This window comes from Aspergillus ruber (assembly GCF_000600275.1).
Source record: "Aspergillus ruber CBS 135680 unplaced genomic scaffold scaffold00019, whole genome shotgun sequence".
NCBI lineage: Eukaryota > Fungi > Ascomycota > Eurotiomycetes > Eurotiales > Aspergillaceae > Aspergillus > Aspergillus ruber.
The window spans coordinates 281436-293044 of NW_024467315.1; the positions used below are offsets into that span (position 1 = coordinate 281436).

Consider the following 11609-nt stretch of genomic DNA (forward strand, 5'->3'; position numbering starts at 1 on the left):
GGTTGAGAGGATGGAAGGTGGACGAGGGCGCGGCGGAGGGAGAGGTTTGATGGGAGGAAGTTGAATGAGTCTGCTGGCTTTAGTTTAAGGGAGCGGCGGAAGAACAGCGACTGAAGCCCCGGGCGATAACAAGCGCGTATAGAAAAAGGGCGCAGAGAAGGATCAATAGAGGTTATAATGAGGACAGTGGAAAGATGCAATTGAATGAGTGAATAGATAGTTGAGCGATAGTATGTCGACAAGGAGGACAAGCCTGGAAGGCTACGGCGAAGGCAAAGGCAGCGGGCGCGATCGTTTGCGGCGGAGCATACCAAGACCCGGGCGTGCTATCAGGCCATGGGGATAAGTATTGAGAGAGATAGATAAAGAGAGAGAGCGCGAGAGAGGGTAAATGAGGAGAGAAAGGTACTGTAGAAAAGAGATGCTGTATACGGACGTTCAGCTCTGATGCGAAGGGGGAGTTCCCAAGTGAGGCTCAACGGACCGTCTAGTCCCGATCGGGAAAGGCACCCCCCCGTCGCAACCTCGAGCGGTTCGATTGATTGTCGCCTTCACATTCTCTCTTCTCTCTCCTCCTTCTACTTCTACTTCTTCTTCCTCCCCTTTTCTCTACTCTAATTTCTATATACCATTGCCCGAGGGCTTCGGTTTTCCTACCATTTAATCTCACTTTTGATTCTTTTTGCACACCTGAGAATGAGCCGGAAGCTCGCCCCCGAAGCAAATCGGTATGACTGCTCTGATTGTCCCTCCCATCGAAAGCAGCTTCTAAACTAGGAACTGGGATGGATCTTGATCAATATCCGTGTCATTCTTGCGGCTAGATCACAAAGGCTAATTTTTTTTGGTTCTCTTTTTAACAGGATTCTATTTGTCAAGAACCTCAAGTACGTTCCTCCAACGTGACCACTACCAACTGCATCGATATATCGAATTTGGCGTCTCTTTCAGGCCTTCTAGCGATCTCAGCTAACCGCCATGTATCCGATAGCTACAACGTGACTGCAGAGCAACTGTTCGACCTTTTCGGCAAGTTTGGGCCTATTCGGTAAGCCGGGGATATCCAGGAGTAGCTTCTGAGAGACAAGAAGATCGTGTCTAACTGTTATCGCTTCTTCTCATAGACAAATACGTCAGGGTATCGCGAACAACTCCAAGGGAACCGCGTTTGTTGTCTACGAGGACGTGCACGACGCCAAACAGGCATGCGATAAGCTCAATGGATTCAATTTCCAGAACAGATACCTCGTCGGTATGTACACGAAAATGGTGGAAGAACAAGGGACACTGGTGGCTAATATATTTTTTCCATTACAGTTCTCTATCACCAGCCGGAGAAAATGGTTCGTTCGAAAGAGGACCTTTCGGAAAGACAAGAAAATCTCGAACGTCTCAAACAGCAGCATGGTATAGAATGATGAGGGGAGGAAATGTTCTCTTTCTCTTGGTCCCCTTTGCAGACATCTAGCTGCAAGTTGTCTATCATGGGTTGGCTGTGGGGTTTCCGGCGTTTTAATTTTTTTTTTTTTTTCTTTTTATTCTTCTTATTTCTTTTATTCCTATTTGATCCCTACGGGTGTCATGGTTTTTTATTTCTTCACTTGGGGTATGAGGATTCGACGTCGACAGGGTGAGAAAGAGAACTCTGCTCGTCATGGTCCCGGGAAATGATACAGAATGAATGATGAGCTCTCGAGGGCAAAGGCATGCCACTCAGTTATTCTCAGTTATAACTGGTTACAATGATATATATATCTTTCGAACCGGCCTCGGTCGGGTGCCATAGTCGCGCAGCAGTATGATTGAAGCTATCCGTAGCTACTCACGCTATATGCGTTCCTTGATCTTATGAGCTGTACAATGCAGAAGCATCCAACAAGGACTCGAGCTCTGGCAGGATTTGCGCTTTGCAGACGCTTTCGGCATCCGAGCACTGTTTCTACTATGTACTCCGTACTGATACTGGCAATCAATCAGCTACAGTCTCTATTCGAAATTTATATATAGCCCCCCCCCCACCTTATACTCTTCCTATACACGATGACCACCATTATACTCTGTAAAATCTCTACGGCTCGCCACCGTCATCATGATCGGTCCTTGTACAAAATCCCAAGAAGCTGCCAACTAACCCCAATGCGGCTAGCCCCGCTCACCGCCTGGCTCCACCGCTATCGAGATTTTCTTCCTGTCCAAACAGGCAAAAAAGTCATATTCTTCACTATACACGACTAACTCTGCAACACGGCAGTGATCCTTTGAGTGAGCCATTTTTATATTCATTTTCACGGGAAAGGAAACGAGAACATCATTATGCCTGCAGGAGAAGAGCCTAATGCCGGTGAGTACGCCATTCAACTTGAATTCGACTCGCGGACTTGAACTGACGAGTCTTTCTCTATCCAGCCTGGCCCATCGCCGACGAGGCTTTGACCCAGAACTTGCTGGACCTTGTCCAGCAGGCTTCTCACTACCGCCAGTTGAAGAAGGGTGCCAACGAAGGTGAGTCGACCTCGAACCGTCCTCACGTCTGCGAAGGGAACCTCCGAATTTTTTTTTTTTTTTTTTTTTTTTTTTTTTTTTTTTTTTTTTTTTTTTTTTTTTTTTTTTTTACTCCGACTGCTTCAGGGCCACATCCTGCCTTGCAAGCAGATCAATCTCATATCATGGACGGCAGAAGACACTTCTGGTCCCTATACCTGGATTGAATAAGTTACACTAACATATCTTCTAACAGCCACCAAGACCCTCAACCGCGGAACTTCCGAGATTGTCATTCTGGCTGCCGACACCTCTCCCCTGGCCATTCTTCTCCACCTGCCTCTGCTTGCTGAAGACAAGAACATTCCTTATGTGTACGTCCCCAGCAAGCTCGCCCTGGGCCGTGCCACCGGTGTCTCCCGTCCTGTGATCGCCGCCAGTATCACTACCAACGAGGCTAGTGACCTTATGGGCCAGATCCGCACCATTAAGGACAAGGTTGAGCGTCTCATGATCTAAGGAGATATACTGTTAATGATCGATGGGTCTATTGGTTTTGTTGTCTATGTCGTTGTTTTAAGATATAGGCGGCAAGGCTGGTAGAAGGCCTCTTGCTCCAATTGGAATGAATCTTTTCCCATAAATTCTCCGTGCTTTGCTGTAGTCGGTGTACTCCTCGTACTTGTATTCCATACTTCTGTGTACTTGACCCGGTCCGTCTACCTCCCGGGTCAAGTTATGCATAGTCGTACAACTTTCTTGCAAAAAAAAAAATAAAATAAAGAAAGAAAAAACACCTGGATCAAAGCTAAGTCAAGCCAATGAACTGTTCCAGTCATAGTCCAAAAGCAACAAGCATAAAAAACAAAAAAAGATGCCCCCAACCAGGATCGAACTGGTGACCTCGGGATTTCAACCCTGTTACCAGGGATGTCACAAGACTATGAGACCCACGTCATGACCAACTAGACCATGGAGGCAACCGCTGATGAGCCGGGGTAATTATTGACCACAGAAGGGGACGGAGATGCATTGTCTTGAATCATGTTATCAAAGTACAGAACACTTTCGAGAAGACGACATATACATGGTCAAAGGACTGGTATAAAAGCGGCTCTGCCCTGTGTGGAGCTTCTCGAACTCGGACAATTCAAGGGTAGATGAAGCTCAAGTAGACCTCAAAACGAACGAGAATGCCATGGAATACTTCCAGTTCTCCGGACTATGCATCTGAACTGAAAGCAACAGCGTGGCAGACAGTAAATAAGAGCACATGGGTTATTATAACTCGCTAACAAGTTCAGACCTGCGGGGTCTTTGTAAGACCTGCAATTGCATTGCTGTACTTCGCACGGAATAGAAAGCACCTCTATGTACGGAATATCAGATTGAAAATAGACGCCAGAAACCAAGGTCCGTGCGTACTCACGTAACAAATTTTTCTATAGATGTTAAGTTTGGCAAAGAATTTCAACAATTGCCTCCATGGTCTAGTTGGTCATGACGTGGGTCTCATAGTCTTGTGACATCCCTGGTAACAGGGTTGAAATCCCGAGGTCACCAGTTCGATCCTGGTTGGGGGCAATTATTTTTGCGCTTTTTTCTTTTTTTTTTTTAAACCCTATGTATCTATATTAGGCTTTACCTGACATCCTTTCTTCCTTTACGGAATTTTTTGTTTGTTTGTTTGTTCTGTGTCTTTGTTGTTCGTTGTATCTTCCAAAGCCACTCCCATTGCTCATTCTGTACTATGTACAAAGTCCGTATACTCACGCGCGAGTTAAGGCACATGAGTCCCATTATGCTCCGCATCGAACTCATGTCTACCTCTGTTGCATATGTACCTTGCTATTAATTGACAACCGCGTTGTTAAGCGGTGACGAGTGAGCATATCAGTTAAGATATCTCCGGCCTAACTGAACAGAAGTATCAGTACAGTCGAGATAATAGGTGTGACGAGTTGCCAAATCACAGCGGATATAAGATGTCTGTCCAGCACCTGGGCAGTCGAATAGTGAAGACATAAATCATAATCCATTTTGTTTTGCTGTCCCCTTTGAATGCACCGTGTCGAACTAAATACAACATTGCCTGCACCCAGGCCACCAATAAAAAAAAAAAAAAAATAAAAAAAAAGAAAAGAAAAAGGCAGAAAATATATACTCGAAGATGAAAAAAATGTAAGATAGGCAGTTGTGTGAACTCCCAATGTGCAACTCGCAAATCGCAATGCCCATTAAATTAGCCCGTATAACACCGGCTAGACAAGGGCTGGTCTGTCGAACCGGTAGAGGAACGAAAAGAAAAGAAAAGATACAGATAGAATGAACGGATAGATAAAAAAAAAACAAAACCCATTTTTAAGATCCGTAGGGGGTATGAACGAACTAAACCAGAACTGATGTACCGAGTCGCATAAATCAAATGCATGGTAAGAACTATCACCATCAGTATGCTTTCCATATCAACGACCATCGGGGAAAAAAAGACTCACATTCATCACAATCAACATAGGGATATCAAACACATCCCGCTTAACTGTCCAGCAGTATGCGCATTCGACCTTCCCATCCTTAAACCCCAACTGGTTCATCCCTGCTTCACCGGCAATGCCCCCCTTCCGCAGATGATTATTCCACCGCTGGTTATCATCCGACTGCGCCTGCTCCATGTCCTCTTTCGTCTTGTACTTGAGAAGTTTGCAGGTGGTCGTGACAGAACCACGAGAATCACCAAAGGCTAACCTGGCGAAGTCATCGTAGAACTCAACCACGCTGTCGTCGTCGAGAAGTTCAGCGAGGAAGACGGGTTGTGAGGGACGACTGGGGCTACCGGTTTCCCGTGGTGGATAACTGCTTCCGCGTGATGAGGGACCGGATGGTGGGTTCGATGATGAGCCACCGGTGTTGACGTTGAGGTTTGGTTCTTTGCCCAGGAGTACATCTTTTTTCCACCCGGTTAGGATGCTGAATTCCTTACCCACGGCAGCGACCTCTCCTGTCCGTCGACAGACGATAGTCGGCGTCCCGCAGGCGTTGATGAAATCTTCGTATTCGAAAAGTGTCCGTTGGAAACATCGCTCCATGAAAATCAAATCATCGCGGTTCAAGGTCTTGGTGGTGGCGATAAAGGACGGGCGGATAGAGGCCAGCGACTTGGCAATCTGTAACGTCTTCTGCGGTGAGAATCGTCGCTGGATGAACGCTGTCAGGCTATGGAACCCATTCGTGTAGGAATACGGCTCCTTAACGCTTTCGTAGATGGATGACGGATTCCGTTGTCGTCGCTTGACTCCTCCCATATGCAAGCTCTGCTGTTTCAGACTCGGTGTCGAGATTGTAGGCCGCTGTAAGCCGTTGGACTTGCCGATCGCGAGATTCTTGTTGACATTATTATTATTACTACTATCATCGAGGTTGTGCCCATGCGGACTTGCGGTTGCACTCGGGCTGGCGAAATTAGGACCACTTTCGATCGCGAATGCGTGTGGTGCGTCCGGTTTGCCCAAATGACCGGGAACGTAAACTCCGCCCACATTCACCGCGCCTGGACCCTGTCCACCGCCCGACCAGTCATTGAGCAGCGGATCGCCAAACATGAACGGTTGCTGCTGACCGCCTGGGCTTTCCCCAAACCCTGCACCTCCGGTAATCGGTGTGGTCGAGAATTGCGCCGAACCGCTTCGTCCCATAGATCCCCGTTGTGTTGCTGAATCGCTAGGCGAGTCGCCGGCTCCGGTAGCCATGTGTCCCAGCATGCTGAATTCCAAAGCACCATAGCGATTCTCAAAGTTCATGCTGGAAAGGTCAAAATTGAAAAGCGCGGGATCGCTGGGGTCGAAGAAGGGTCCTCCAACAGGATTTTGGCTCTGGTTGGTATTCGACACAGACACAGCTGAATTTGTCTGGGGTTGGCTAACGGAGGATAAGGTGGGATTCTGACCGGTGGGACTAGTCTTCAGGTTGAAGGTTGGTGAGACTGGCGACTGCGTCGAGAACGGGTTCTGGCTCATCGTGTTCTCCTGGTAGACACTGTAGGAGTTGGACTGAGGATTGGGATAGAACGTAGGACCGGACGGCTGGGACGGGGGCGCGTTGACTCCATTAGCGGCGGCGGCAGCACCGTTCCTGGACATAGACAAGCTGTTGGTTCGCATCGGGGGAGGAGGGGTGTAGAAATTCCCAGCGACACCAGGCATCAGCGCTCCATCGGGCGCATCGTGAAGGTATTTGGCTTTCTTGCGCACGCCGTCGTGACATTGGTCTTGGAGGCCTCGTTTGATACATCGCTGGCACGGTCTCTCGTCACCTGAAGTACACCATTAGTTTCGTCTCTTTTGGACGCGCAACAGTAAACCCGGAGACATCTCGGGGGGTAAAAGATAGCAACGCACCGCAAGTCAAATGCGCACGTTGACACGCAAAACAAGCCCGTCTCGCCTTCTTTCTGCGCGGCCTCGACGGGTCCTTGGTGTTGGACGACGGCTTCTGACCATTCCCCGCGGATCCGGCGCCATCTCCATTGGTGGGATTATGCATTGATCGTTGGTGGTCAGCATCGTCGACGTCCTCGCTCCCGTTGCGATCCCCCGAGGGAGCAGGCGAGCGATCCTTTGCGTCGAAATTCATATCAACATGAATTTTCGGAGTCCGGAGCAGGTGCGCGTCGGGAATCGTTCCGCGATTTTTTCTGGGCAGGTAAGGGGCGGGCAAAAAAGGAAATATCTCACGTTTCACTATAAAAAGAAAAGCGCGTGTCTGGGATGCGTGTAAGTAGCACTTGCTACTGGGTCTCGAGCTGTATATGGCAGTATGTTTTATTTCTCAGAATCAGTTCTCTTCGTGTCGCACTACCAGCGCGTCCAGCGTCCAACGTTCAGATAATTCCTGGAAGCCAGCTGTGAGGGATTTAACGATGCCCGCTTGGCCGAGGTAGTTGAAGCATCCGGTCGCAATAGCAGCGGAAGTTCAGTATCCGCCACAACCACGCGAGCCGACACCACCGAGAGCGCTTGCTCTTCTTCCGTGGTCAACCAAACCCGTGTAGAAAATGCTGGTGGATGAGGCTCTGCGACTCCCAATGCGACACGACCAGTGACGGCGATGTGGAGGAGGGGCGGAAGAGTCTATTCGAGACGGAAAAAGCAATAAGCGAGGAAAACAGAACCAAAAAAATATTTCGCGACGACGGACGCGGTGATTCGCGCAGTCCAGTACGGAGTGTTCAGTGGTATTTAGTGGTAGTTCAAGTGTTATTGTTCGAGAATGCACGATATGTCAGAATTCGTAAAGGGACGATCGATCGAAAACGGTTCCTGTCGGGACTGCGGGGAGCTTTTATAACGATGAATAACCGAGAGTACTCTAGGTACGTAATTATAAGGGAAACAATACCCTCTTGAAGAATAAGAGAGAGAGCGGGGAAAGAAAAAGAAGAATTGTAGAGAGAAAGGATTCAGACTGGTTGAGATTATGACTACAGAGTACTGTGGGCTCGATATTATTAGGACTGACAAAGGGCCCAGGCTCTGTATAAAATCGCGCGCTAATTAAACTGCATAATACTACACTACTTCGAGTACTTCCATGTGCGTTTTTGCTTTTCTTTACAAATTCTACGCCACGTGAGAGCAGCTTCTTGGTGCATCAGGCATATTGTTAGATAATTGTTGGTCATAAGAGCTTGGCATCCTTGGAAATCAGGCTACCTTACCTCATGTATGTTGACCGTTAACTATGGCTGCTCTTTTATAGGCCTAGGTGGTAATCATCATGTGACCTTCACAAGTCTTCGCCGACAATCATGTGAACATCCATTCCACGAGTACTCATGGCTGCTAATACATCTGAAGAGTTCAAGAATTGTGCTCGCTCACGGAGATTACCATGGCACCACTGTGAAGAATGGGATTGTCAGTGGTATCCTGGGCTGCATTCAAGCCAGACCATTCCTTACCATGACAATGCGCAACATGTCTGGAAATGCTCAGGTCATTGGCCTTACACGCCCTCAACCGCAAGCTGTGCAACAGGGCCATATCGAGGAGAGAGGAGAGAGTCACCGTTGCGGTCAACTAAACGACGAGGGCCCATACATGACAGTGAGGCCAGGGCTGAGAAGGAGGAGGGTATTACCTCACACCGGATATTTATGCACCCTTATGAATATCGCAGGGTCTGCGTCGCGGTATAGTAGTATGTATACAGTTCTTACTATATGTCTGAAACCTCGTACTTACACCCTCGCCATTTTCTCCGGGACCCTTATTCCCTTGGCATCGAGGACCCTGGGGCCCAAAGTCTCGGCTCAATCGCTTGTGCTCGTGTGCTTGACAGACAAGATTTATTCCTCGCGGGCATGTTTTGTTCTTCACCATTCAAACAGCATGCTGCGTGAGATATTTTTGCTCCTGATATGTGCAGCATGGGTAGATTTTGCTGTTCGTTTCTCCCCACAAATCGAGGTGAGATCTATGTCCACAAGATATTCGCTCAGTATTGACATCATGTAGCAAATCGCTCATAACATCATCGCGCACACTACTACCTTTTTTCACGACCCGGTACCATTCTCTCTTCACCATGGAGAAGAACATACCCGTCTGCTTCAGAGGATCCAGCGATCCAGTGGAAAATGGGACTCGTCCCACCCTCGACATCGCTTGTTAACCGCGCTGCATGGGTATGCGAGATACAAGGACAGAAACTTGGCGGAAGTGGATCGATGGAGGAAACTTTACAAAAGCGTCCCTAAGCGCCAGCGATTGGTAGGCTATTACTTGTGCTAGCATTACCTGGTCTGGCTGACTGGCTTAGTTGCTCGAATCGACCACCCACTACAAGCGCAAACTCAACACAATCGATCATCTCGTGGACACAAACGACAATCTCGCCAGGGACATTGTGAATTACGGCCTACGGTTCTATAATATCAGTCAGTCTGAGCTGGACGAGTTCATTGGAGACAACGAAGCCCAGCACCGGTCCGCTGATCGGACTAGCGTCTCTCAAGGAATCAAGCATTTTGTGCGCGACTGGGCAGATGAGGGCCGTGAGGAGCGACAACAATCCTTTGGATGCATTCTGAAATCTCTTGCACAGACGCCGCGAACAAGCAGGGAACCTCTACGAGTGCTGGTGCCCGGAGCGGGTCTGGGACGACTGGCACACGAGATCGACAAGCTTGGGGGTGAGTATGCATCAACTGTCCAACGTAAGGTCACAGGTTGCTCAGCAAGACATCTAGGCTTCGAGGTCATAATGAACGAGTGGTCGATGTACATGAATCTGGCATATCGATATCTATCCAGTCTACCCGACCCCGACAGCGTAGCGTTCCACCCGTATATCGACTGGTGGTCTCACCACGCCCTGACGGCTGATCTCCAGCGCTCTGTTACATTTCCAGACCAAGTGATCAACCAGTCCTCTGTCTTACTCATAGAGGGAGACTTCACCACCGCTTTTGCCAAGCACACCGGCCAATATGATATAATCGTGACCTTATTCTTCATCGACACAGCGCGGAACCTGATCTCGTACCTCGAGACTATCCACCAGTTGCTCCGTCCTGGGGGGCGTTGGATTAATCTAGGTCCGCTGTTATATGGCACTGCGCCATTTGTGCAGTTATCGCTGGATGAGATCGTGGCGCTAAGCGTGCAGATTGGGTTTGAGTTTCAGGAGACAGATGCTACGTTTGGGAATATTACAGTACCTGGCTTGTCAGTGCGAGGGTTTGAGGTGGCATATGGTCGAAATGGCCGGGGGTTGAATAAGAATGCATATCAGGCGCAGTATTGGGAGGCTGTTAAGCGCTAGACAGGACAGGAATATATGGGAGTCCAAGGAAAATCAGTTACCAGAAAATCGTCTGAATTCAACTTGGTTGGCCAGGAATAGGATCGTGGAATGAACCTCGTAACCGAGTACAGGATGTCAACACACAGAGCCGGTCAATCTTAATTTCTCAATGAAACAAACACTCAATTCAGACCCTTTCCAAGACTTTTTGAGAACCTTGGGGGATACCAAGACTTTCCGCTTTGCTTGGCACCAGAAATGCTTGCCCTGACCGGGAAATTGATCATGCTGTTTGTCGGATTAGTCCCGACGATGCAGGTTATAAAATCTCGCGCTGACCCTGTGCTCGAGGCCTTGGTTTCTGAAACATTAACCATTACTGCAGGTCACAGTACATACATACAGTGCTTAAAACTACAACGCCAAGATGAGATATTCTACCCATCTCCTTCCAATCATGGCATTGGTGTCTTCCACCGTCCTAGCTCAGGACCCAGGTCCATCGCCTACTGCTTCAGTTGGCTGTGAGCCCCACGGAGACCATTGGTTTGTTCCCATCCTTGCTGCATGCACGAGTACGTCTAACAGCACATCTCTACACAGGCACTGCGACGGCCCAGCCTCAACCTCCATCTCCTCGATTACATCAACGACAAGCGAGGATACGACTTCCACCACTGCATCTGCTTCGCCCACAATGCCCAGTCCCACCGAGTCGACTGGCTGCGAACCGCACGGCGACCACTGGCATTGCGATGCACCTGCCGAGACGGGTAGCGAGAACGGAACAACTTCCACCACCGCATCTGCGTCGCCTACAATGCCTAGTCCTTCTGAGTCGGTTGGCTGCGAGCCGCATGGGGACCACTGGCATTGCGATGGACCGGCTGAGACGACTAGTGCTTCTGCGGGCTCTGGGGGTGAAGAGGGTGGTGCTGGGGCTTTAGGGTTGCATGCTTCGCTGCTTGTTGGGTTGTCGCTTGTTGCTGTTGTTTTGAATGTTTAGATCGTGTATACTCCCTGGAGGAGGGTTGGTTAAGATCTATGGCTGGGATTCTGTGCCTCTGGGTACTGTTATTTACGAGTATCATGTATACCATGTACTTACAAGCTTGTTACACCGATATGTATCTGCACTCTTGATGCAAACCTTATATAACACTCACATGTATACGCCCCTTCAACATATTTTCAACTCTCCATCATCCAGTTTATTCTCTCCGAATTTAGAAAGGGGTCTGGGTCTTGATGGGGATGAGGAGAGGTGACATGGTGGAAACAGAATATTGAATACAGTACAGTAGAATGGATTGTCTGTGTTTGGT

General features: G+C 48.7%; 5 protein-coding genes and 2 non-coding genes across 7 annotated transcripts; 5 read left to right on the top strand and 2 right to left on the bottom strand.

Annotated features, from left to right (window-relative positions):
- Positions 1-558: 558 nt before the first annotated feature.
- On the top strand, positions 559-1799 carry EURHEDRAFT_413866 (putative pre-mRNA branch site protein p14). Its single transcript, XM_040782272.1, has 5 exons — positions 559-728; positions 864-887; positions 992-1048; positions 1125-1252; positions 1318-1799. The coding sequence occupies exons 1-5, from the start codon at positions 697-699 to the stop codon at positions 1416-1418; spliced, it is 342 nt and encodes a 113-aa protein (XP_040637554.1). The 5' UTR covers positions 559-696; the 3' UTR covers positions 1419-1799.
- A 412-nt stretch (positions 1800-2211) lies between these two features.
- Positions 2212-3147, top strand: EURHEDRAFT_413867 (putative snRNP and snoRNP protein). Its single transcript, XM_040782273.1, has 3 exons — positions 2212-2341; positions 2407-2502; positions 2738-3147. Exons 1-3 carry the CDS (start codon positions 2314-2316, stop codon positions 2998-3000), a joined length of 387 nt encoding a protein of 128 aa, XP_040637555.1. The 5' UTR covers positions 2212-2313; the 3' UTR covers positions 3001-3147.
- A 209-nt stretch (positions 3148-3356) lies between these two features.
- On the bottom strand, positions 3357-3461 carry EURHEDRAFT_t101. Its single transcript has one exon. It is a non-coding gene; the product is annotated as a tRNA-Met (tRNA).
- A 499-nt stretch (positions 3462-3960) lies between these two features.
- On the top strand, positions 3961-4065 carry EURHEDRAFT_t96. The gene has a single exon. It is a non-coding gene; the product is annotated as a tRNA-Met (tRNA).
- An 837-nt stretch (positions 4066-4902) lies between these two features.
- Positions 4903-7110, bottom strand: EURHEDRAFT_378858 (Zn(II)2Cys6 transcription factor domain-containing protein; the record flags this gene model as incomplete). The annotated part of the gene is made up of 3 exons (XM_040779112.1): positions 4903-4920; positions 4977-6790; positions 6876-7110. The coding sequence occupies 3 exons, from the start codon at positions 7108-7110 to the stop codon at positions 4903-4905; spliced, it is 2067 nt and encodes a 688-aa protein (XP_040637556.1).
- A 1757-nt stretch (positions 7111-8867) lies between these two features.
- EURHEDRAFT_459206 (N2227-domain-containing protein) lies at positions 8868-10302 on the top strand (the record flags this gene model as incomplete). Its single annotated transcript, XM_040784561.1, has 4 exons — positions 8868-8945; positions 8994-9248; positions 9298-9670; positions 9728-10302. The coding sequence occupies 4 exons, from the start codon at positions 8868-8870 to the stop codon at positions 10300-10302; spliced, it is 1281 nt and encodes a 426-aa protein (XP_040637557.1).
- A 439-nt stretch (positions 10303-10741) lies between these two features.
- Positions 10742-11290, top strand: EURHEDRAFT_378860 (uncharacterized protein; the record flags this gene model as incomplete). The annotated part of the gene is made up of 2 exons (XM_040779113.1): positions 10742-10830; positions 10888-11290. The coding sequence occupies 2 exons, from the start codon at positions 10742-10744 to the stop codon at positions 11288-11290; spliced, it is 492 nt and encodes a 163-aa protein (XP_040637558.1).
- Between the last annotated feature and the right edge of the window lie 319 nt (positions 11291-11609).

What these genes read in the sequence shown, in the direction of transcription:
- EURHEDRAFT_413867 (XM_040782273.1), top strand. Translation starts at nt 2,314, where the DNA reads ATGCCTGCAGGAGAAGAGCCTAATGCCG. An exon ending in AGGAGAAGAGCCTAATGCCG is followed by an intron (nt 2,342 to 2,406) that starts GTGAGTACGCCA and finishes TTCTCTATCCAG; the next exon opens with CCTGGCCCATCGCCGACGAG. An exon ending in GAAGAAGGGTGCCAACGAAG is followed by an intron (nt 2,503 to 2,737) that starts GTGAGTCGACCT and finishes ATCTTCTAACAG; the next exon opens with CCACCAAGACCCTCAACCGC.
- EURHEDRAFT_413866 (XM_040782272.1), top strand. Translation starts at nt 697, where the DNA reads ATGAGCCGGAAGCTCGCCCCCGAAGCAAATCG. An exon ending in CTATTTGTCAAGAACCTCAA is followed by an intron (nt 888 to 991) that starts GTACGTTCCTCC and finishes TGTATCCGATAG; the next exon opens with CTACAACGTGACTGCAGAGC. An exon ending in GGCAAGTTTGGGCCTATTCG is followed by an intron (nt 1,049 to 1,124) that starts GTAAGCCGGGGA and finishes TTCTTCTCATAG; the next exon opens with ACAAATACGTCAGGGTATCG.